Raw genomic sequence first — 24,819 nt, forward strand, 5'->3', positions numbered from 1 at the left:
ACATCAAAAGGTTCTTAAGTAAAGTAAGCAGTCATGTTATAAGAGAGAAGGCCCTTTCATGGACCAGAAACTGGATAAAAGACAGGAAACAAAGGGTAAGATTAAATTATCTGTTTTCACAATGGAAAATGGTAAATAGTGTTGTCCCCCAGGGATCTATACTGGGACCAGTGCTGTTCAACATATTCATGAACGATCTGGAAAAGATGGTATACAGTGAGGTAGCAAAGTTCGCAGACAAAACTAAATTACTCAAGATAGTTAAATTCAAAGCTGACTGTGAAGAGTTACAAACTGGGTTACTGAGCCACAAAATGTCAGATGAAACTCAATGTTTATAACTGCAAAGTAAAGTACATTGGAAAACATAATCCCAGCTAAACATTCTAAATGATGGGGTCTAAATTGGCTGTTGCCACTCAAATTGGAGTCATTGTGAATAGTTCTCTGAAAATATCTGTTCCATGTGCAGTGGCAGTTAAAAAAGCTAACAGAATGTTAGGAACCATTAAAAAAAGGATAGATAAGAAGACCAAAAATATCATAATGCCACTATATAAATCCATGGTATGCAGTTCTGGTCACTCCAACTCAAAAAAAGATATATTAGAATTGGGAAAGGTACAGAGAAGGGCAACAAAAATGTTTATGGGTATGGAACAACTTCTGTATGAGGAGAGACTAAAAAGACTGGGACTGTTCAACTTAGGAAAGAGACAACTAAGAGAGGAATATGATGGAGGTTTATGAAATTACGAATGGTGTGAAGAAGGTGAATAGGGAAGTGTTATTTACCCCTTCATGTAAGAAAGAACCAGAGGTCACCCAATGAAATTAATAGTCAGCAAACGTAATACAAACATACAAAAGGACTTCTTCACACAGTGCATAATAGATCTCTGGCACTCATTGCATGGTGATGTTGTGAAGGCCAAAAGTATAACTGAGTTCAAAAAAGAATTAAATAAGTCCATGGAGGATAGGTCCATCAATGGCTATTCACCAAGATGCTCAGGGAGGCAACTCCATGTCCTGGATGTGCCTAAACCTCTGACATCCAGAAGCTGGAACTAGACAATAGGGATGGGTTACTCAATAATTGCCCTGTTCTGTTCATTCCCTCTGAAGTGTCTGGCACTGACCACTGTCAGAAGACAGGATACTGGGCTAAATGGACCATTGTTCTGAACTAGGATGGCCAGTCTTATGTCATTATTTCCAACCTTTCTGACAACACAGAATGATACTCCACTCTCATGTCTCAGTGGATTGATGTTTCTAGGTATACAGTGATGATTTAAATTCCATCGTTTTCCTGGAGCCTTATTCTATCATTTGGATCTTTTGTCTTTTATTTGGTTATGTTATATTTACCTCATATGAGGGTATTTTTTGTTCTATCTCCACTAATGGCTAGCACAACAAAAATCACACGCTGAGGCAAACTTCTGCGCAGAGTAATTCAACAGATTTCAATGGACTTTCAGCAGGGATTGAAAAAGGCAGTGTATATTCATGTTTGGCTTGTCTCCTAGGGCTGGGATGTTGCACAGAATCTTTTGCACTCTATTTTTAAGGTGACTCTTTGAGGACCTCCACACTTACTTGCACTTTTCCAGCAATGCTTTTGTTTTTCAAAGGACTCAGCTTCAACAGTGGAGGCTGTTTAGCAGCAGTAGGCACCAAGCATTTGAATGGCAGTAGACAGGATGTGTATTAGAGCACAGGGATTTCTGGAGCCCACAACATTCCATGCAACCGGTATGGCAGGATAATCAAAGTATGGTTGTTGGCATGCAGCTAATCAAGAGTTAACAGTGTAAATGTGTGGCCATTTTAAGGAAAGGATAAATATATTACAGAAAGTAGATGAAACAGGAGAAAGAGTTGACAGATTCTCTTGATAGCATGGCCCTTACCATGCTGGGACAGTCCTTCACTCTGTGATTATGATTGCATTGACATCAGTTTTGTATTTCTGGAATAGGCAAAGGGAATTTAACCAGGACTAAGGATATTGTGTTAGGGGCTGTCCCATGAGAAAGGGTAGTTCTGTTGACAGATGTTAGTATGATCATCTTCATTTGTTCAGCTGTGACGGAGAGTGCCCGTCACCGCCAGGATGATGCCTCTTCCTGCTCATTCTGGGGAATAGCTTGCAAGGTCGACACTCCTTCCTGCAGTTGCACACTGTCTCTCCATCTCTCTCTCTCTCAGTGTCTGCAGCCGCTCTTTCACTCCACAAGCTGCTGCTGCCTCTTTCTAACACAGCATTTTGGCAAGGTTACCATCTGTGTTGTCCCCTTCTGGAGTACCAAGGTCTTCCCTCAGCAATCCTGGGTAGTCTTCCCATTCACTGCCACATAGCGCTACTCCCTGTGAGTGGCATGGGAACCCGGTCCTGCCCTTTACTCCAGGTTCCGGTTCAGCGACCCCCAAGCCAGCAGTCAAGGCCTGTGTCCTCTTAGACCTTACTGCCTTTCCCTGAGCCATCCTGGCATTCCCCCTCTCTGTAGATGATAATACATTCCTACACTTCTGCTGCTTCCATGTGGCAGGTTTGGGCACATCTCTACATTTTGTACACATTTCCTCTAGGTCTCTTGCTATTCTGCTGTGGTATATGTGACATTATCTGATAAAATATGACCATGTAGGCCATTGTTGCTGCCACTGCTATATAATTGCAACAAATCTTGTACAAGGTATGTCAAGTAAGGTGTCTATGGAAAGGGTATGATTTGATTAATATGATTTTGCTATTTGTATGCATGTATCATTTTTGTATTTGAAGTTATGAGTATTGGCTCTATACCTGTATTTTAAACATTTGCTCCTGTGGTAATGCCCACAAGATATTTAGCCTGCACATCTTGAAGGGACTATTCGAGTTGAGTGGCCCATTAAAGAACACTTAACTCACAATGGAAGACGCCCACCTACGGACTTTGGACTAATGGACTTTCCTGCTGTGACTAAGCGAAATCATGCATGGACATGTGACTTGCCCATGTGACTCCAAACACCATCTTGTCACCTGTAATTTTCCACAATGAGAGCAATGGGTTTCCCTTCACTTGAGAGAAGCTATAAAAGGTGCTGGAAACATCTCCATTTTGCCTCTTTCCTGCTCAACCTTCTGGACTATGGACTTATACTAATGGGAGCATTCTAACCAAAGGACTGCGGACCTTCCAATGATTTGGAAGCAACCAGTACATATTTGATTCCTTTAAACAATTTTCTCACCTTTCTTTCTTTTTATAAACAAACCTTTAGATTTTAGATACTAAAGGATGGACAACAGCATGATTTTGGGGTAAGATCTGAGTTATATATTGACCTGAGTATGTGGCTGGTCCTTTGGGATCAGAAGAACCCTTTTGTTTGATGAAATTGGTTTTAAATAACCACTCATCTTTAAGTCTAGTGCCTGGGTGTTGAATCAGAACTGGAATGCCCACGGAGACTGCTTTTCTGACTTCTTGTTAGCCAGTGTGGTGAAACCAAAGTTTATTTTTGTTGCTAGTTTGGTATATCTTATGGGAGAATAACCACCAGTTTTGGGGTGTGTCTGCCCTATTTCTCAGCAGTTTGTCCTGAATTTGGTATTCTGAGTTGTGACTCATGGAGGCACAGTGACAGTACACAATTACTAACATCATCTGTTGACCACAAAGATCTTTGATGAATGACCCTTTTGAACTATTTCAGTTGCCCTGTGTAAGTTCCAACAGGTAAGCTAGGGACATCCCATAGACCACATTTTATGCAGATAAGAGGCAGCACAATATTCAAAAAGGCTAAGTAACCTGATATGTTTTTTTCTCTGAGCCACTGTTAGCTAAATTGAGAAGATGTTCTTCTTCATCATTATTAATGAAAATTATTTCAGAAGATCTTAAGGGGGGGAGGGTATGGGGTGGAACTATTCCGAGACGAATAATAAAATAATATTTTCATGGGCATGTTGTATGTTGCATAGCTTACTCTGGATCTTTATTTTCACATGCAAGTATTTTATTCTGAATCACACACTGTTGTAGTACAGTTTAAGGCTCAATTTTGAGCCACCATATGCACCTGTGCAAAGAAATAAGCAAACATAAGGCTTACTTATGTGGGCTACCAGAAGCACAGGTAGCAGCAGAGAAGCAAAGCAACCTTCACAACTTCCTCTCCTATCCATGTAGACATGAAGAGGGGCAGTCAGGGATAGGATGAGGATAGCTGCAAGTCAATCCCAGAGGAAGTGGGGGTGGGAGGAGAACAAGGTACCAGATAGTGGTTCTGACTTTCTTGCATTCCGTCCCAGAGACACAATCTGATTCCTTGTTCTGCTCCTGGCCAACATAGCCATTCTCTACTCTTTGCTCAGGACTTGTGGCAAAAGCAGAATTGAGTCTATAGTTTATTACATGCCCCAGGGAACTTATATGTCTGGATTTGTAAAATGCTATGTAAATTTACAGGGCTACATAAATTATTGTAGTAATAATAAAAATCCTTATTCCTAATGCAATAATTTAATAAAAACATGACCTCCCAGTTAAACATATTTTTGCTTTTACAGGCTTTGAGCACCTCTCCCCAGTTTGTGAACACTGTTCTTTCAGCTAGCCCAGCTGATAGGCAAGAGTGTTACACTATAAAAAAATATCAGGAGATAACAAATAAACATCTTTTTTTCACTCTCTTTATTCATAGGTTAAAATGTAATGCCATACAGTTCTTAACGTTTAGTCACTAAAAAAACCAAGGATTTCTTTTTGCATAAACCAGAAGCAAAACAGAAAGAGACTAATTAAAAAAGCCATCTTGCTTCAAGTTTTGAAACCATTACATACAGTATTAATATACATATTTACATTACAAGTATATTATATAAATATAATATATATGTAATCTTGTAACCACAATAAATATCAAGAAGGTTTTTTTAGGCACACAGCATAGAAAAAATGCAGAATCTGCACAATCCTTAAGAGTCTTGGAGTGACTCGCTCTTACATCATTTTCACACTGAAAAAGAAAATATTTTACATAAAATATACAGCCACAGCTTAAGCAGTCCTCAGTGAACTGGGAATCTTTCTTGTATTCCCATTAGAAGCCTCCTCCTTGGTTTTCTAATACTATTTTTCTATACAGCTGTTACATAAGAAAATAGTTTGCAAGATTTTGTACTCAGCTAATAGCCTAAGTAATTATCAGTGCTAACAAAATAAGTACAGCATATCTACATAATGTATATACAATTGTGTGAAGAAATATGGGTTTGGTGAACTATTTTGAGGCTCACTTCTAATACTTGGGAGTTAACCTGACATCAAAAAAGAGATTTTCAGTTAAACCAAGTCAGAAATATTACATCAGTTGAGAAACTGCTGCAAACTGAGGTAACAACTGTACTTTATAGACATAAAGCTTTCAAATTAAATTTAAAAAAAATCTTTGCTATCTTGACAGACCTAGGCCATCACTGATTTTTTTGTGTGGTGTGTATTCCCTTCAACACTCAAGATAGTCAAGTCCAAAGCAGACTGCAAAGAGTTACAAAAGGGATCTCACAAAACTGGGTGACGGGGCTACAAAATGGCAGATAAAATTCTATGTTGATAAATGCAAAGTAATGCACATTGGAAAACATAATCCCAGCTATACATACAAAATTATGGGGTCTAAATTAGCTGTTACCACTCAAGAAAGAGATCTTGGAGTCACTGTGGATAGTTCTCTGAAAACATCAACGCATGTTGAATACTTGAATACTGCATGCAGATGTGGTTGCCCCATCTAAAAATATATATATATATTGGATTTGGAAAAGGTTCACAGAAGGGCAACAAAAATGATTAGGGCCATGGAACAGTTTCCATATGAGGCATGATTAACAAGACTGGGACTTTTCAACTTGGAAAAAAGACGACTAAGGGGGGATTTGATTGAGGTCTATAAAATCATGACTGGAGTGGAGAAAGTAAATAAGGAAGTGTTATTTACTCCTCATAACACAAGAACTAGGGGATCAGCAAATGAAATGAATAGGCAGCATGTTTAAAAGAAACAAAAGGAAGTATTTCTTCACACAACGCACAGTCAATCTGTGGAACTCTTTGCCAGAGGATGTTGTGAAGGCCAAGACTATAAAAGGGTTCAAAAAAGAACTAGATAAATTCATGGAGGATAGGTCCATCAATGGCTATTAGCCAGGATAGGCAGAGATGGTGTCCCTGGCCTCTGTTTGATGGAGGCTGGGGTTGGGTGACTGGGGATGGATCGCTTGATGATTGCCTGTTCTGTTCATTCCCTCTGGGGCACCTGGCATTGGCCACTGTTAGAGGACATGGATGGGCTTTTGGTTTGACCCAGTATGGCTGTTCTTATGTTCTAATGCAATATAAAACCAGACGATCAATCCAAAGGGAATTTTCACTCTGTATGTACCGTCATGATATTTTAAAGACTGTAGCTAGGGGACACCTGAGATCGCACTCTAGTAAGTGAAGCAGACAACTTCTCTTAGAGAGCCAATGTTTAGTGATACAGTATAAACAAAAAAAAGTGATTTTGTTCTCTAGCTACAAGTCAGACTCTGGCATATCTGGCATATCTGCCATTAGATAGCCAATACCATAGCGTCCATTGGGAGCAGTATCCAGCGTTGGGGATCCAGTCTGTTTCCGGTATATGTTTTTACCAAAATTTGGAGATGGCAGCTCACTTGGAATCTTCCCATGAATCAGACTTGCATCATCTCCCTCTAGATTAACAGGCTCCTTTATTATCCGTCCTCTTTTGTAGGATACAGCGGCCAAACTACCAGAGCTATCATCAATAAGATTGCAGCGGCGGACTATGAAGACTATAGGGACTGGAAGTATGGCCAATATCATCAGAGATATACAGACAATCATTCCCCAGGGTGGATAGCTCAGGAACTCCTCAGTAGCCTATGCGGGCCAAGAGAAACACAATTAATACATTGTTACTTAATAAGAGACAAAGCTTGCAATCCTAACCCAGACGAAACTCCTATTCATATCACACATTAACTTCCCCCAAATTTTGATTAGCAATCAACCCCAGATTTGGTGTTGCTACATGAGATGAAATAAGCACTAAAAGCAGTGCTAATATTGCAAAAAACCTAGAAAACAGAACATTACCAATTCTTTGCTGAAAAACCATATAGCTAGATTTCCTAGAAACTGAATGTCCTTATCCCACTATACTAGACAATCATAGATTGTTCTATAAAGTAGTAATTCACTGATATGCTGTTCCAGCTTCCAGGGGGAGTGGCCATGAAATGCCTAATCTGAATATTCAGTTCTATGATAGCTGATGACAACAAAGTGGTGAAACAACTGATGCTAGCTCAGTGCCACCACCGTGTATTCTGCTTTAATTCAAACAAACAAACAAATGCCTTAACACCTCCCCCTTTCACCCTCTCTCACACATGCAACCTAACAAATCAGCACTGACACAAAGGATAAAAGGGAAGTGTCAGCCAGTGACTACCTTTTTTTGGAAATGAAAGAACCAATGCTATATTAAAGGTAATGATGTTTTTGTATTAGTATAACTAGAAACAAAAGTGGCCATGTTTACATTTGTAATGAACTATATGAATTACAAAAGTGTCTTTTCATGGGCTAGCAAAAGCACTTTAAATACATGTTACATTATTCTGGCAATTACTTACCTTTTCTTCAATCCATGCATTGTAACCAGGAGGACTTAATCCCATTTGGACAATACTAGCTACCAGCAAAAATAACAATACTACAGGGGAAACATACTTCCACATGTAGTAATAATATTGGTTTGGAGAAAAACCAAGCATATCCTTTAGGTCCTCCATAAATCTGGGGAGAAATGCACATTATTATTAGTTCAGAAACTGAGGTTTTGAGTGTATGTAGTTGAGACATATCAGCTAATTTGCAACAAGAGGCACACCAATAAAGTGTAAAAATAGAAATATCTCCACTTAGATCAATTATATGGTTTACAAACAGTACCTATATTAATAATGGGTTGAATCAGCTCAGATCAAGTTCACTCAGAGTGCTAGAAAACTTAGGTTTGAATCCTGATTAAGCCACAAGCAGAAATGAGTGTGATTCCTAAATGATGTTAGGCCAATATTTAGTTCCTGGTGTGTCACAAATATAGATTAGATTACCCTAAAATAAGTAAGAAACATATTTTGAATGTTGATGAATCATTGTGAAAATCCACAGTATTCAGCTCAGAAAGATTTAACACTGGTGTTTAGGGGTGATACATTAGGGAAAAAAAACCCACTGTTATAAGTTTTCCAACCCATTCTTGCAGCTGTCTGCTAGTTCAAAGATGCTACCCCAAACCAGTATAAGTGTAAAAAGAAATATTACCCTGAACCCAACGCAAAACCTACTGAAGTGTTTATATTGTGCTGGGATATCTATTTAGGCGTGTGCCATTGCTTTTGAATTCACATACAAGTACGGCACCAGAAAGAACAAAACAGGTGTTACAAAACTAATTTGGAATTGAAGTGTGCTATATATTATAATAAATTACATTATCAACAAGCTACCATTTTGCACCTTATCAGTTGTTGAATGACTGTGTGAGGTCTCGACTCTGCCACTGTGCCTTCATAGTGCAACATATGTTTTGAACCAAGCCTATTGTTTTAGGACTTTCTAATGAAAAAGGACACATACTCCAATGCCAGCAGAAAATGAGTGTGTTAACTTAGAACTGGTTCCTTTTGCGTTTTGTCAGCAAACTCTGATGGCATTTCAACACTTTTGCTGTTTCATTTCCCTATTTGAATGTTACTGTAACAAAATGCTTCTACTGTAATTAACGTTGTGGAAGAAATGCCCCATGCAAGATTACTATGACATAAAATCTCATCTAATTCCAGGAAACATACCACTGAGAATATACTTCATTGTGAGCAAAGGACATAGTTAAAACCAGTGAAAATAACCGATTTCACAAATGGCTTTAACCCTTGGTATATAGCTCCCCTTTCTCCACCATAGCAAACATAAGCTACTTGTCTTCACTTTTAAGATTTTTCATGACCTATCCCCACACTACCTATCATCTCTCATATACGGTCAAGATGTCATCTCCTGCCTCTGATCTGTCAATGATGACAGCCTTCATCACCCACGTGTTACATTTTCAAACACTTTCTTACTTTTTCCTATGCTGCTCCTCATGCTTGGGAGGTGCTTCACATAAGCATCCACAAGGTCACCTCCCTCAAACTCTCCTTTGCTGTGATGCCTATAGAAAACTTGAGGGTTAGGTGCTGTGCTGAGACTGCTGCCTATCAGGCTGATCAATATTGTCTCACGTTTCCTGTGTTCCCCCGTTGGTCTGTATCCACCTGCTGTCTCTTTTCTTACACTTAGATTATTAGCTCTATGGGGCAGGCACTGCCTTTTTGTACTGTTTGCCCAGCATCTACCACAGTGTGGTCCTGACCTTTGACTGAAGCTCCTAGGCCTGATAATTAATAGCTACTTGTCAATGACAGTTTGAGTGCTTTCGATTCAAGTGGTCTCTGCAAATAATATTGGGTTCCATACTAAGGTTAGTGTGGGGAAATATACACCATCAGTGATGTATAGAGCTTAGCAATGAGTTCACAGGTCAGTCTGAATGCTGGACTACAGTACATGCCGTGGCTCATAGACACTTTCAGTTGAATCATCAGGATACCCCGTGGAACCACTGACAAAGTAATACCTTGGACTGATAAATCAAGATAGGAGACAAATGCATTTGACATATGTAGGGTCAATGCTTCGAGATTATTAAATCTGAGACTAGATTTACAACAAAAGCCATATTCTTTTCATCATCTGCGCTGACTAGTTGATTGAAACTGTTTCCTTTGAATTTGGATCTGGGTACCCTGATCCATGCCTGTGACACCTCAAGACTAGATTAATGCAATGCATTTTGCATGGGACTTTATCTTGACTCAATCTAGAAACTTTAGCTGGTGTAGTATGCAGTAGCCAGTCTAGTAAGTAGTGCACCTTGATGAGAGTGTGTGACATTACAGTTCCAGGATCTGCACTGGCTGACTGTTGGTTTCTGTATTTTTAGTCTAATTAATGTGTTGATTTTGACCTAAAAAGCCTTAAATGGGCTGGCGCCTTCCAACTTGAGAGACTATCTCTCATGTCATATTGTCAAATAATTCAATCTGTCAAAAATCATATATTGTTCCTCACCCACTACTCTAAGTATGTTTAGCTCTTCTTGAAATCCTTCCATTGGCTTCCCCTTGCTGTGTAGATCAAATTTATACACCTCTTCCTTGACTTCAAGACCTTTCTCATCCTGCCCATCTCTCTGACCTTGTCTCTTGCCACTGACTTCCTCTTCTCTGTTGCACTGGTCTAATCAACCCTCTGTGTCCCTCTACTACTCGTGCTTGAAGGCCTTCTTCCATACTGCCCCCATAGATTTAGAACCCTCCTCCTACGCTGGTCCAATATATTCTCCAAATCCATCCTTAAAAATGCACTTCCCTCAGGAGTCCTACAACCACAGGCTCACCCACCCTGACACCCATAACCTACCAGAAATAATGTACCTACACACACAAGAAAAAAACAACCCCAAGATGAAGACTTGATTTCACTCTTCAGTTCATCATTCCCCTTCCCTTCTCTGTTTTTGTATCTGCCTAGATAATTTGAAAGCTCTTTGGGGCAGGGATCTGTCTTTACCTCATCCAGTGGGCTGCTGATCCTACACAACTAAAACAATAACAAGGATAATGATGAAAAGCATCAACATATTAACCATCACAGAAAGGAGCAACTCCATTTCCTGAACTTACTTGTCTATCCCATAAACTTGAGAAATGGCAATATTCTCCAAAATGACCACAATAAGTAGAGGCAGAGTAGCAGAGTAATCATCAAACATTGTGACAAAATAATTTCCAGAGCGCTGCACAAAGATCAGGCCAATTAAAAATGCCACCAGACAGCAGATGACTGGAACAAAGGACAGAAATTAGAATTGTAACCATAATCATGCATCAGAGAAAGAAAGGAAGGAAGGAAGAAAGAGTTACCAAACATCAAAATAATTACTGTTTTGCTTTATTCTAGGCTGACACTAGTTTTCCCTTCTTTTCTTCCCACCTTTGCACTGGCACAGTAAAGCCATCAAAGGAATCTTAGCCATTCCCTAGGCAGCAAACAGTCAAAAATTTGAAGTAATTACTAGAATGTAAGGCAGCCCTGATTCAGCAAAATAAGTTCTTTGCTGAATCAAGGACTATTTATCATTAGACACTTAAAGTGAATGTAAGGGTAGAATCCAGGAAAACAGTACGCTTAATGCAGTGCATGCTGTGAACTGGTCCTTAGTTCTCTCTTTCCATCAACTAAAGTTAAGTGCGTCAAAATTTTAGACCAATTTTTTAAAACCAAACAACTATATAGGTTTACTAGGTAGAATCATTCACTGCCACTTTGATTCAGATTGCATTCACTTGCCATGGGAACTATTTGCATTTACTTGCTTTCAGAGCAACAGCATCATAATCTTTTCTTCTTCTAAAGTCCAGCAGGAAATCTCCATCCCAAAGTCAATGAAATTCAGTGATGAAAGTCAATGGGATTTCTGCCATTGGCTTCAGTGGGAGCAGGACTGGACCCTACAATAGTAATACAGTGAGACAAATTCTGGAAGAATTTGAAGTTGGTTGTACTCCGAACAGATAAAACTTGTAGGATTGGCCCCAAAGTGTAACAGTATCCCATAAAGGTCACTTGTTATACTCCAGCCAATATATGTATTGACTTAAGTACTGTAAGGAAAGAGAACAATAATTTTGTAAATACGGTCATATAAAAATAAATGTATCTTTTTTTATCATGTAGCCACAGTTGTTTACTTTATTAATGTCTTTTGGAGAAAAAAGTTTTGAATTAAAGCATTGCAGAAGAAACAGCTATTAAAATAAAAAATGGATGTTAACCATAGCATTCAGGGCCCAACACAAATTGACAAAAGCAGGGAAAGTTAGTGTGGAATCTTCAAAAGGCCTCAGCACTGGCCTAATTGCTCCTACTGAAATCAATATGAGTTATCCTAGAAACTTCAGTGAAACAGATTTAGCCCCATACTGTGTGCTTTGGAAAATCCCACCCTCAGACTTTAGATTATCCCTGAATCGTTAACTCTTCCCTCTGTGCCTTCATGTTGTAGATAGCCAGAGTATGCAATAATCTGTATATGGAGACTCTGATGATAGCACTAATGTCACTGAACACATACACCCCAAAGTATTTAAGCATATGATAAGTCTCAGTGAAGGCAATGGAGATTCGAAGATACTTGAGTGCTTTGCTGAATCAGGCCCATAATGCTGCAAGTTACAAATGCAGGAACCACTTTAATCAAAATTGCAGATGTGTGGGTATCTATGACTCTTCATGCCAAATTCTCCTGTTGGTGTTTATGCTGTGCAATTCAACTGGCATTGGATGGGATGTAATCCAGGGTAGAATTTGGAGATTAGAGATCAATTCTGAAAACATTTTATTGTGAAGTGCTAAAATTGTATTACGTGGCAACAAGGCATTCATATACACATTCAGAACAAGTAGCTAATTTTCAAACTATATTAATGTTACACGAGTTATTTGATAGGGTTTTAAAGAAGCAAAAGAACTTAAGGACAGTGTTTCAGAAGTGGTGAGCATTTCTATTCAATGGCTCAGCACTCATGAATATCTGCTGATTAGCCTTTGTGAAAATTGTAAGGCCCTGATCAAGCAAACAGCTGAAGCACATGTTTCCTTGTTAACTAAGTCCTCCAAGGCCAGATTTTTAAAGCTATTCAGGCACCTAAGATTTAGACAGGTGCCTAGTGGGATTTTCAAAATTGTATAGGAGCCCATGGGAGCCCAGTGCATTACTGGTCAGGCCTAACTCTCAGTAAAAAAGTATTTTTTATGAATGGTGGGTGCAGGGATGCTATCTTCCTCATAAATATCTGACATAGGACATTTCTGGCAGTAGGCAATCAGAGTGAGTGGGCAATTTGCTTGGTCCACTGTGGTAGTTCTATAGACTTTCTGAACTGCAAATTTCATCTCACCGTTTATTTCTTTACCTCATTTTTTTTCTCTATCCAAAGAAAAGATTAGTAAAAGATGGTTAAGGATGCCCCATTAATCACTCATAAATCAGGACAAGCCACTATTAAGGCTGCATGTGAAACTTTCATTCCTCTTTGTGCATAACTTTTAGCATTTTATATTTATTTTTTTCATTCTTTTCTATTTACACTGTCATACTTATCTATGCTTGAATGGCGAACATTTTGCGGGACTTAAGAATGACTGACTTTAAAGGAGCTCACAATGGAAACTGTTATACAACTTGAATTACACACAATAAAAATTCTTTATGGAGCTATGTATAGGGAGGTGGGGAATAGAGAGTACAGACTGGTCTGCAGTTAAATTACACTATACTATATTCTATGGTGCAACTCTTCATGCCAATAAAAACATGAAATACCTCTTATTCTTCTCCAAAGAAGTGAGGAGGAGACCTATTTTATTGGGCTAATGAGAGATGAAAACTTGTAAAACTCACCAGTAAGAATTTCTTTCCTCACTTTGAAGGTATCAACAATAGGTGTGATGATTCCTTCAATGGTTCCAAACATACTGCCAAGTCCCAAATTTACCAGCATGAGGAAGAACATCACTGACCAGAAAGGAGAAGCAGGGAAGTGGGTCATTGCTTCTGTAAAGGCAATAAAAGCTAAACCGGTGCCTTGAACAGCCTGTCAATAAGAAATCCACATGAGATGATTAATGGAGACAACAAAGCAAACTGTGAGTCAAAGTAACAGTGGGTCAGTATTTATTTACATATTTTTGTAAGCTTGCGTACACAAATTCTGCCTCCCACTCCAGGCACCAGCTTGGCAAGCAGGTGCTTGGGGCGGCCACTCCGGAGAGGGGCGGCAGGTCCAGCTATTCGGCGGCAATTCGGCGGACGGTCCCTCACTCCCGCTCGGAGCGAAGGACCTTCCACTGAATTGCCGCCGCAGATCACTATTGCGGCTTTTTTTTTTTTTTTTTTTTTTGGCTGCCTGGGGCGGCCAAAACCCTGGAGCCTGCCCTGCTCCCACCCATAACATTGCATTCTCTAAATGTTTGAAAATCAGGCTCATTATATTTTATGATCTCAGGATCAGTATATCTGATCTCAGGACCATAGCATACAGTAGCTCAATGCAGAGACACTGATTAGGGGCCTGATCCAAAAAATCTGATTGGGGCTTTAGATGAGGCCCATCTGTTTACAGATGAGGCTGTTCAGAAAATAAAGCCAATTTTAGATATACAATATTGCATTCTTTGTATTTCACAGTGGCAGATGGCTAATAAAATACCTACTCATTCATAATTTTTGCATTGAAGACACAAATATCATTCTAACCTTATTAAGCTCATCTTCGATCTGACAGGATTTCAGGCCAAGAGCAGGAAATTCTTCTTCTTTAACTTTTTGAATGATGTCATAAACTAAATTGTAATCATCTGCTGTAATGCTAGAGAAATTAATATGATGGGGGATCATATCCTGGCTCAGATTGCCTATTTTCAAAAGATTTAAAATCTTTTCTGAATTTCTGTAAAACACAATGAAATAGTGATAATAAATCAGAGGATTTCTTGTGTGAATTCCTAAGTGAAATATACCATAAAAATGAAGGAAAAAAATGAATATTCATACTGGGTAATGCATTTCTCATTTATGATATTTGCTTTGAAGCCCAGGACAGCAAACACCACCAAAGTTGCCAGCACAGAAGTGAAAAAATTGATGAAGGACACCAGAACAGCATCGAAATGGCAGTTGTTGTCTCTCTTGTTGTAGCTTGAAAAGGCAATGACTCCACCAAATCCAAGCCCTAAGGCAAAGAACACCTGAGTAGCAGCTTCTCTCCAGACCTTGGGCTCCAGCATTATTTCAAGCTGTTTGAAATTAGACACAATATATGTCAGCTACAAAATACAGTACTTCTTTTGTATGGATAGACAACATACAATCCTGTAAGATAACCCACACAAACTAAAATGCTAAAGCACAAATTTATTTATATAGTATTAGAATTCTACCACTGGAGGAATGTATGGACCAAGATTTCCACTGGCTTTACACACAGTCCAAGAGGAACATAATGAGGCACTGTTGGCCAGTTATGTTCATTGTTAAAATAATAGCTAGTTGTACCCTGGTATTGGAGGCCACATTGTAGTACGTTTCTAGTTTAACTGGGTTAATTGATTTGAGTTGCAATTGTTAAGATATTTTGGGATACAATTCCTTTATAAAATTAAAATAAAGTATGTTGAAGATTGTTTGAATAGCAAAAATGAATTACATGAAGCATCATGTGGAATTCTATTGTGTTAACAAGAGAGAGTTCTGTGAATGCACTTATATTATAGTCTAAACTCTGGCCACTATAACCTTTGCTGATATCTGTGGGTCAAATTCTGTCTTCAAATATACACATAAACCTCTCACTGACTTAAACAGATCACATCTCCAAGTGAAAATTTGGCCCTGCACTGAAATTTGATTGTAAATTCCATTTGCATTGCTTCTTTAGCCAATCCAATTTCAATTAATGCCTTTGGTGAAACTAGATAATTTATACTGCATTCACCTTGGATCTACCCAATTAGTAGATCACAACAGAATAACAACACTGTCTAGTTCTTATATGTGTTGTTTTTCTTCCATAGATCTCAAAGAAGGTCAGAAGTTGATGGTTATGTTGGACATATTAGATTTGTCTACTGAGATCAAACTGAACCATACCTTCATAAATATGTTATGAAATTATATATAACATTAAAAGACCTTAATTTTGATGACATACTTTGTATTTAAATTTCATTAGTTTTATAAGAAAATAAAAGCATCAAAATAGTTACATTAATTTATTGTTTTTCCTTACTTTAAGCAAAATATGCCTCAAGTTTCTTTAATACAATTTTAGAAAAGTTTCCAACTTCCTGTAAAAACTGCAAGATTATATATATCATATGTAAACTGTAAAGGAGCTGTTTTCATAAATCTAATTCTGGTCCTGGAAGTCCTGACAAATGGATCTTTAGTGTGAAGGTGGAAATATATATTTTTCTGTAAAGATGCACAGTACTGTAATTACAAATGGTACAAACAGATACGCCGTACTCTACAGATACACCTCTATCCCGATATAACGCGACCCGATGTAACACGAATTCGAATATAATGTGGTAAAGCAGTGCTCCGGGGGGGCAAGGCCGCACGCTCCGGCAGATCAAAGCAAGTTTGATATAACGCGGTTTCACCTATAACGCAGTAAGATTTTTTTTGGCTCCCGAGGACGGCGTTGTATCGGGGTAGAGGTGTACTTCAAATGTTGTGTGTATCTATCACACAATCATTTCTAGTGCTTGATCACTAGATGGAGCTAAATATACACTCTTAATTCCTACCAGCATGTCAGAACATTTTTTTTCACATTTTTATTTACTCTGTTAATATAGAGCATTTTCATTTCAGTTTTTGTGCAGTATAAGGAAACATTTCTCCATATACTGTGATATTTCTCCCCAAGTAACTGACTTTAATGGGCTTTGAATCAGGCCCATATATATTTCGTTTGCTACTCTATCTACATCAAGCCAATGTTCAAGTGACAATCTTCTAGTTATATATACTGCAAACAACATTATCCTCTCCTGTATTTACACCATCACTCGAGAGTAATGAAAATCAGGTTTTGAGACACATATCTAGAGACCAATAGAAAATATTAAGAATAAAATTTTTCTTTAAACATTATTTACTTGAACAATTTTATTACTAACCTCTTTTAATTAAAAAATCATCAGTATTATTTGTAATGTACTCATAACTATGTTTAAATCATGATTGGCCAACTCCTAAGAGATGCTGAATTCCTTTTGCTCAGTGGGAGCTGGGGAGCTTAGCTTCCTTCAGGATCTGGCTCCAGAGTGTTTTTATGATTAAAAGAAAGATAGTCTTGTGTTTGAAGCACTGAACTGCAAATCAGGAGCTCTCTTTTAAAGCACTCAACTACATCTCAGGAGCTCGCAGTTCAATTCCTGCCTCTGCTACAGGTTTCCTGTCTGACCATGGACAAGTCTCTTAATATCTCTGTGCCTTGGTTTTCCATCTGTAGAAATTGGGATAACACTTCCTCACAACCACCCGGCAACTGTCTTGTCTATTTAGCTGGTAAGCTAATTTAGGGTACGGACTGTCTCTCACTATGTGTTTGTACAGTGCCTAGCATAATGGGCCTGGATCTCAGTTAGGGAATCTTAGCATTACTATCATGCAAGTAAAAAACAATATGATTGCTAACACAGGTCGTTTTAACCTACTGATGGTGCTCCTGACATTCAAACAAGGGGTAACCTTCTTGTTATTTTTCTCTGGCCACGATAACCCCTTCAATTTTATCATATATTATTTAATATTCATCTGTGAGGGCCAGTCCTGCTTCCACTGAACTCAACTGTAGAACTGACTTGTACAGAAACAGGAACAGAGCCCGTATGTGTTTCTGAGCAGGTAGGCTCTAAGGGCTTGATCCTGTGCCACTGAAGTCAATGGAAAATGTCCCATTTATTACAATGGGAGCAGGAGCAGGCCCTGAAAGAAGGCTGCTAAGCCCAGTGTTTTATTATTCAGAGAATTCATAAATGAACAATTTGCCATTGAAGCCATAAGTGCACATTCAATGGAAACTAAGCACATACCTTAGGTGTAAACATGTGACGAATTCCATCCATGGAACCATTTAAGAGCAGTCCTCTGACTAGAAAGCATATAAGTACCACATAAGGGAAAAGGGAACTAAAATACATGATCTGGAAAACATTAAAAGAACATTAAAAAGACATGCATGGCGTGGTTTTTTTTTTCAGAGTTTCATTTTCTATAGTCAGTGTCTTTTCATGGTACAATTACATGACCAAGATTAAATTGCAAGACAGACTCTCTGTTCCCCTCTATGGGGCAGAATGGAGCAAAAGTAAGGTAACATTGCTCAAATGGTTCCCCAAATTGCAGAAAAAATTATAGTACAACATCTGGTCTGGTTGGCTGAACAACACAGAATTGGGATTTCATGGAAATCCAATGGGTATGTCAGTCCTGATGAGAGGAGTGGAGAGCAGCCACTCTTAAGGACTTTGCTTCTGCTTCTAAATGTACTCTGTTTCAGGCAGAAATCAAGATGAAGAAAGTGGCTGCTTTTTGCAGCATTGTTATAATCTGCAACTTGTACTCCCTTTGGAAGAGGGATAACAGGTAGCCCAGTGGCTTCACCCCACCAAATAATGTGTACTGCCAAGAAGGAAGGGGAGCCCAAAACAGTGTGCAAATGCCCCAAAATCCATGGGATTTCAGCCATGTTGCATAGGGATTGGACCATTCCCCGTCACCTGAAGATCACATCTCACTGGGCGAGTAGGCAGAGAAGTTAGTACACTTTAGAGCCCTAGAATACAATCCAGACCAACTTTCTGAGCCAGGAGAACCCTACTCCTACACTCTACAGCACTGATGCAGCTAAGGACCAGGTTTTTACTTTATACTTGAGGGCTGACTTCATTTGGTTTTACAAGCATAAAGCTTAATTTTCTGAGGTACTTGTAACCCCTTGTGATAAATATCTTTTTGCTTTATTGTTAACTTATCTGATCTCATATTGGAAAGAAAACAGTATCCAGTAAGTGAAATGCTATCTTTCATTCCTTATCTGTTCTTGAAAAGGCTAGTAAATGGGTTTGGTGCTTGAAAAACTCAATCGTTTTATTATGTGTCAAAACAGGCCACACTTAAATAATTTCTGTTACTGAAATATGCTAAAGAGGCATGTGATAATTCCCCATGATCTGATGTAACATCCTATCACAAGATTTTCTGATTGCAAAGAACTGGGCAGATGATGCTGTCAACAATGAGGTGCCAGAACCAGCCAGTCTTAAGGGCAATTGTTTTTTTCTTATCTGGGGCTGTATGTAGAGGAAAGATGAATTCCCTTAAATTTGGCTAGTATTTTATAATACAGCCTGACATTATGACTCAGTCCTCTTGCCTCCAGGGCAGGAGATTATGGGTGGAAGTTCTAGGTGAGTACTTCCAGTCATGTTAAATACAAATTTTGCAGATTCACTTAGGATCAGGAATAACTGGAGGACGAACCTGGGGGGAGGATTATTGCCATTGCCACCTTCTAGGTCCACCCCAAAATGCCCCTCCATAAACTTCAGACCTTCCTGCAGCATTCCGCAGGTGTCTCCTTTCTAAATGCTAGTTAAGATAGCCTGATTTACGACCCAACCCTGTTAACATTTACACTCACATGTAATTTTATTGACAGTCCCAGTTTTAAGAATTACTGTGATGCATAAAATTTCCACTGAACCCTGTAGGTGCCTAAACTCACGCGGCACCTAAGATTTTACTGTAAAATTTCCTTAGATACCTATGACTCTGCCTCTGAGAATGTACACTGCTGCTTCACTCTAGGCGCCTATCTCCCACCTAATCCCCAGAGCGATTCACATATCCCGGGAAGATTGGCTTTCTGTCTCCTCAGTCATGTGTGGGGCCTGATGGTGGACAGCCTCCAAACACAGCTAATGGATTGGGCGGGCCCCTCAGGTGAATTTACACAAAACAGACAGGAGAAGAAGGAAGAGGACAACTTCCCTCATAACATTTAGCCCAGTGATTAGAGTATTCTCCTGGCACGTGGGAGACTCACAGTTCAAGACCCACTCTCCCTGAGGAGGTGAAGGGATTTGAGCAGGGATCTGCCACTGGGCTATGGCATATTCTGATGTGGGAGAGTTCTCCTCCTGAAGCAGTACACTCTGGATAATTAGTCATTGACACAGGAGGGCTGGGTCCTCAGTCTCCACCTCCCAGTGCTCTCACCACTGGACTATAGAGTCATTTTCATGCTTGTCCTCTCTTTTACTTTCTTGCTGGCCCAAATGACTCTTTGACACAGAGAGCACACATGAGAGAGAGTTCAAGCATTAGAATTACTCTGTAGCATCTATCGCTCTCCTCCTCAGCAGCAGCAGCCAAAGGGGATGGCTAATCGAAAAGGTTGAAAAGGAACAATGAAGGCTTCCAAAGGGAGCTGTATCCAGCCCTCATGATAAAGGATGTTACAGCAGCATGGACCTCTGTCAGACAGGGGATCAAAATGATAACGGATCATAAGGAACCAATCTACCATCCTGTAAATGGGCATGGATGTGGTAAGAGCCATCTCACCTCTTTATCTGATACACAAATGTATGCACAGGTATCAGTGATGCAATAAAACAGAGGTGAAATTACCTGCATTATTTATGTCACAAGAAAACAAAAAGGGTTCTCAGATTCAGCACTCCCTCTCTTTTTATAACCATACATTATGTCTACAGTTTTAATGCTTAGGTACCAACAGTTCTCTACCTGAGATTATAAAAATGCTAGATGAGTCACAACCTTTAGTCTGCCCGTGCAGATTTTATGAGAGGGTAGGCAAAGGAAGTGGCAAGTAAGAATGTACAGAAAGTAAAACACTGTAATTAAGATAAAGAATATACTCACTTTGCCTGAAGACTGAATGCCTTTGATCATTGCCAGGCAAACCAGAATCCAGGCAGCCAGCAAGCACAGAGTCATTTTCCAGTTCAGACCCCCACTCTCTGAGAGAGAGTTGGAAATGTTCAGTGCTTCTCTGTACCAGTAATAGGTGGTAGCAGAGCTTTTTTCACACTCAGGCTCCACAACTGGCAAAAAAGTCAACAAATCATTATTGATCTTTGGACGTTGGGTAAAAAGTACTTTCACAATCTTACAGCAAAGCATCACAGCAACCTTGAATTAGTTCTTATATATTTTATTACCATGGGGGCATCATTTTAAAGTCTATTAATATGAAAATATCACAGTTCAAAGATGGAATCTGAGGCCTACTGAATGGAAAGTTTTGAATACGGCCCTTGAAAAAATACCCAACTGTACTCCCCGGAAGTGAAATTCATTTGTGCGCAGAACACCAACCCAAAGCCTATGAATCATTTAAATCCCATGTAAGCCCTCAAAATAGGGCTTTGAGTAGTGCAAAGGCCTTGGACATAGTTTTCTGCACAAAGTTGAATTTAATCAATTATGCATAAATTAGACTTTCTGCATTATAAAGCTGTGAATCATGTGCCAGGTTTTCCATTATCATTATGGAAAGTAATTTACTATAAAGTTATTCTGAAATGTAGATGATGTTAATTTTGAAATAAATATGGTGAAGCCATTTTCAAATAAGGGTGTGTGATGGGATGTACTAGGCCTTCATGGCCCCCTGCTGGAGGCCCCACTGCTCTGCTACACCCTACCCCAGGAAGCAGCAAGGTGGAAGGGAAAGCCAGCAAAGGTGAGTCCTCCAGGCCTGCCTAGAGAGGCCTCACTGTAGAAGCCATCTTGGAAGCTAGAGAGACTTGTCCTCCAATGGCTAGAAGGACAAGCAACAGCCAATCAGAGCCCAGCAGGCTTAGATAAAAGGAGCTGCAGGGCCTTTGCAGATCCGTTGCTGGATGGGACCAGAGGAATGAGGAAGGGGGCTCCTATCTAGCCAAAGGAGCCTGACAAGTAGCCAGAGTTTAAGGCTGGCTGCACTTACCCTTGATATTGCAGACATTGGCCCTGAGATAGAGCCGGAAGGGCCTGGGAGGAAGAGGCCCAGGGAAACCGCAGTAGAGGATTGGAGTAAGCAGTATGTGGCTGCTGTGTATAGAGTCCTTAGGTGGGCCCCCAGAGGAGGGGATGTGCCTGGGTTCCCTTATGGGCCACTTGTAAAGTGGCATAAATGCCAGGAAGAGGAGAGGCCTTATCTGGGAGCCCAAACAATGCGCCATATTTAAAGGGCCCAGAGCCAGGGCTGAAGACTGAGGGCAAATAGACTGTTTAGTTATTGGACTCTTTAATACCTGGAAGGAATTATTTTGGACTTTTTGACTTGACCACATGGCCAAGCTACTGAAGACACAGCAAGGTTGGCCAGCAGCATGCAGGGGTTCAGTCACTACCGGTAGGAGGTGCTCAAGAGGTGTGTGCTCTTTTACAGGGTGCCTCAACAGAATATCCATATCTTACACACACACAGTCTGGCAGGTAGGCACATAAATGACTATTTTACAAGTCAAAATAATGATTTAATGATACCAAAGTGTTAAAGCACTTGAAAACAGGGTCCTATATTGTTCTGTTGAACTGAAAGTAGTTATGTGTATTACAGTAGTGATATTTTATAGTACTGTAATGCTACTATGAGTTTTCCAGTAATCTTATACTTATCAAACAGAATAGTTAAAATGTATTTTAAAGGATTTAAAAAAAAAAAAGACTCATAAAATTCACTTACATTTTTAAATGATAGCATTTCTAATCTAGCTCTTGAATCAAAATAGCTTATGGAGGAAAGAGGTTTATTTTAAATCTAATTAATACAAAGGGCAGATACTGAGCTGGTATAAATTGTCCTAGCTCCATTATGGCTAGTACACGTTTGCCTGGCAGTTATGAAGCTATGACAACTTATATGAACTGGGGATCTGCCTCCAGGTATTGAAGAAGCAATCAAAACTGGGAAAAAACTTCATAAAGAAATTATTTGCAACATTTCAAATTACCCTGGTCATCTTCTTCATGCAGAAAAATACCCCCAGCACACACTGAATATTTAAGATAAGAATAAAAATTAAAAAAATCAAAAGAAATGTTTCCTACTTCTAGGTGTATGGTCAGATCATCATGAGGTAATCAAATCCTAGGTATAAGAAGCACTTAGTTGTGTTTCATAATGTGCCAGGATAGGATTATTGCATTATGAGTATAAACCAATCACTAATTCTCTGATTCCTGCTTATTTATGAGTCAGACATAACATTGTTTAACTCACTGGTTCTTTTGGGCTTTCTGTTGTCTAACGTGTTTTCATTAGGACACTGAACAAACATGCCACTGAAATCATTACTGGAAAATATAATCCAAATCTTATCAATGTACAACTATGTCTTCAAAGAAAACACCTTGTTGTAGCCACAGGGAGCTTTGACATACAGTATTAAATATAGAAAAGTTTCCTCTGAGATTACATCTTCAAAGTCAAAGTAAATATAAAACTCACTATTAAAATTAGAAAAGTATATTTATAGTTTAGCCTATAACTTTCCTCATCAAAACATTTCCTAAGAGGACAGCATTCAACCAACCCAGTTACCCTTCAAATGACCTTTTTACATTATTAGGCCTTTTGCAAAGTCTGCCTATTTGTCTTAGACATGAGGTGGTTTATTTTTCTTTTTATGCATCATAATGCCATATCTGCCTTATTTTAGGTTTAAAATCTAGTCAGTGTTTCTTTCAATGAGGTAAAGGTAGTCTCAGGACAGTACTGACACCTGTACAGACCAGACATCTGTCCCTGAATCCTCCTGTCAATATTTGGAATGGTTTGAAAAAAACATTTCTCTCCCCTTGTACTGTATAAAAATCTCAGACAAAGCTAAAGTGATAACTGAAGCATTATTTAGGGGAAAGAGGGAAATGGACATTGGCGGCGAGTATAATATGCCAACTCAGCCTCCCATGGGGCAGCCACTGCTGCTGGACGCCCTGTTGCAGGTTTGGTGGAGGACGTTTTTGCTTGTTATTATGCCCCAGGCAGGTTCTGGGGTGGCTGAGAAGATAGTACCTGCTACTCAGCTTCCCGCATTGATCAGTAATCACTCTGGAGCCCAGGGATATTACTGATGAAGCCAGGAAGCTGAGTAGCACATACTGCCTCCTCAGCCTCCCCGGAACCTGCATGGGGCATATCAAAAGCTCATGTTCTTTTTCCAGAAGAGACACTTTTTCCGCAGGGTGGCTTTGGGTCTGAGGAGGCACAGCATGGCTGCAAAGGGTGGCTGACCCGTGGCTTCTCTGGCCATGAGGGTCTTGGGACTCTGGGGCAGGTGTGTGTTGGGGGGGGGCTCAGGGCTTCGGCTGGCCCGCAGCTCCTCTGGCAGAGGGAGAGGGGCTCGGGGCTCCTCCAGGGTGGGCTCGGGGCTCCTGCAGGAGAGGGGGGCTTGTGGCTCCGGTTGGGGGGGGAGGGAAGGGGGTCTCGGGGTACCATCCGCAGGGGGTGGGGGGTGGGCAGAAGAGGTGGAGATGGGGGCTAGAGGGGCTCCACCTGCCACCCATGGAAACGGACTATACATGGCATGCTGTCAAATATTCAAAGCAAAATAACTGAAAAATACACAGAAAATATATCTTTTTCTCTAGTCTCTTTCAGTTACATTAATCTTAGGTGTAGAATAGTAGGTTAAAAAAAAGTAGGGCTGTCAATTAATCGTAGTTAACTCACGCGATTAACTCAAAAAATTAATCATAATTAAAAAACTAATCGCACTCGCAGTGTTAAACAACAGAATACTAATTGAAATTTAATAATATTTGTGGATGTTTTTCTACATTTTCAAAAATATTGATTTCTATTACATCACAGAATACAAAGTGTACAGTTCTCACTTTATATTATTATTTTTTATTACAAATACTTGCAATGTAAAAATTATAAAAGAAATACAGTAAAAACTGTTTTGTCCAACATGTTAGGAAGAATAGGGGGTGCCGGTAAGTGAAAAATGCTGGTTATCTAAGAGGGAAGGAGTT

At 39.5% G+C, this 24,819-nt stretch overlaps 1 protein-coding gene across 2 annotated transcripts in view; it reads right to left on the bottom strand.

Annotated features, from left to right (window-relative positions):
* Positions 1-4,679: 4,679 nt before the first annotated feature.
* SLC6A15 (solute carrier family 6 member 15) overlaps positions 4,680-24,819 on the bottom strand; it is a 54,347-nt gene continuing 34,207 nt past the window's right edge. For both annotated transcript variants that reach the window (XM_054027486.1, XM_054027494.1), the window contains exons 6-13: positions 20,713-20,894; positions 17,856-17,966; positions 14,803-15,044; positions 14,506-14,698; positions 13,651-13,843; positions 10,871-11,030; positions 7,712-7,874; positions 4,680-6,953 (exon numbers count right to left, since the gene is read on the bottom strand). In XM_054027486.1, the coding sequence (XP_053883461.1) occupies positions 6,582-6,953; positions 7,712-7,874; positions 10,871-11,030; positions 13,651-13,843; positions 14,506-14,698; positions 14,803-15,044; positions 17,856-17,966; positions 20,713-20,894 (1,616 nt within the window). In that variant the 3' untranslated portion in view covers positions 4,680-6,581. The remainder of the gene's footprint in view (positions 6,954-7,711; positions 7,875-10,870; positions 11,031-13,650; positions 13,844-14,505; positions 14,699-14,802; positions 15,045-17,855; positions 17,967-20,712; positions 20,895-24,819) is intronic.

This window comes from Malaclemys terrapin, chromosome 1 (genome assembly GCF_027887155.1).
Source record: "Malaclemys terrapin pileata isolate rMalTer1 chromosome 1, rMalTer1.hap1, whole genome shotgun sequence".
NCBI lineage: Eukaryota > Metazoa > Chordata > Testudines > Emydidae > Malaclemys > Malaclemys terrapin.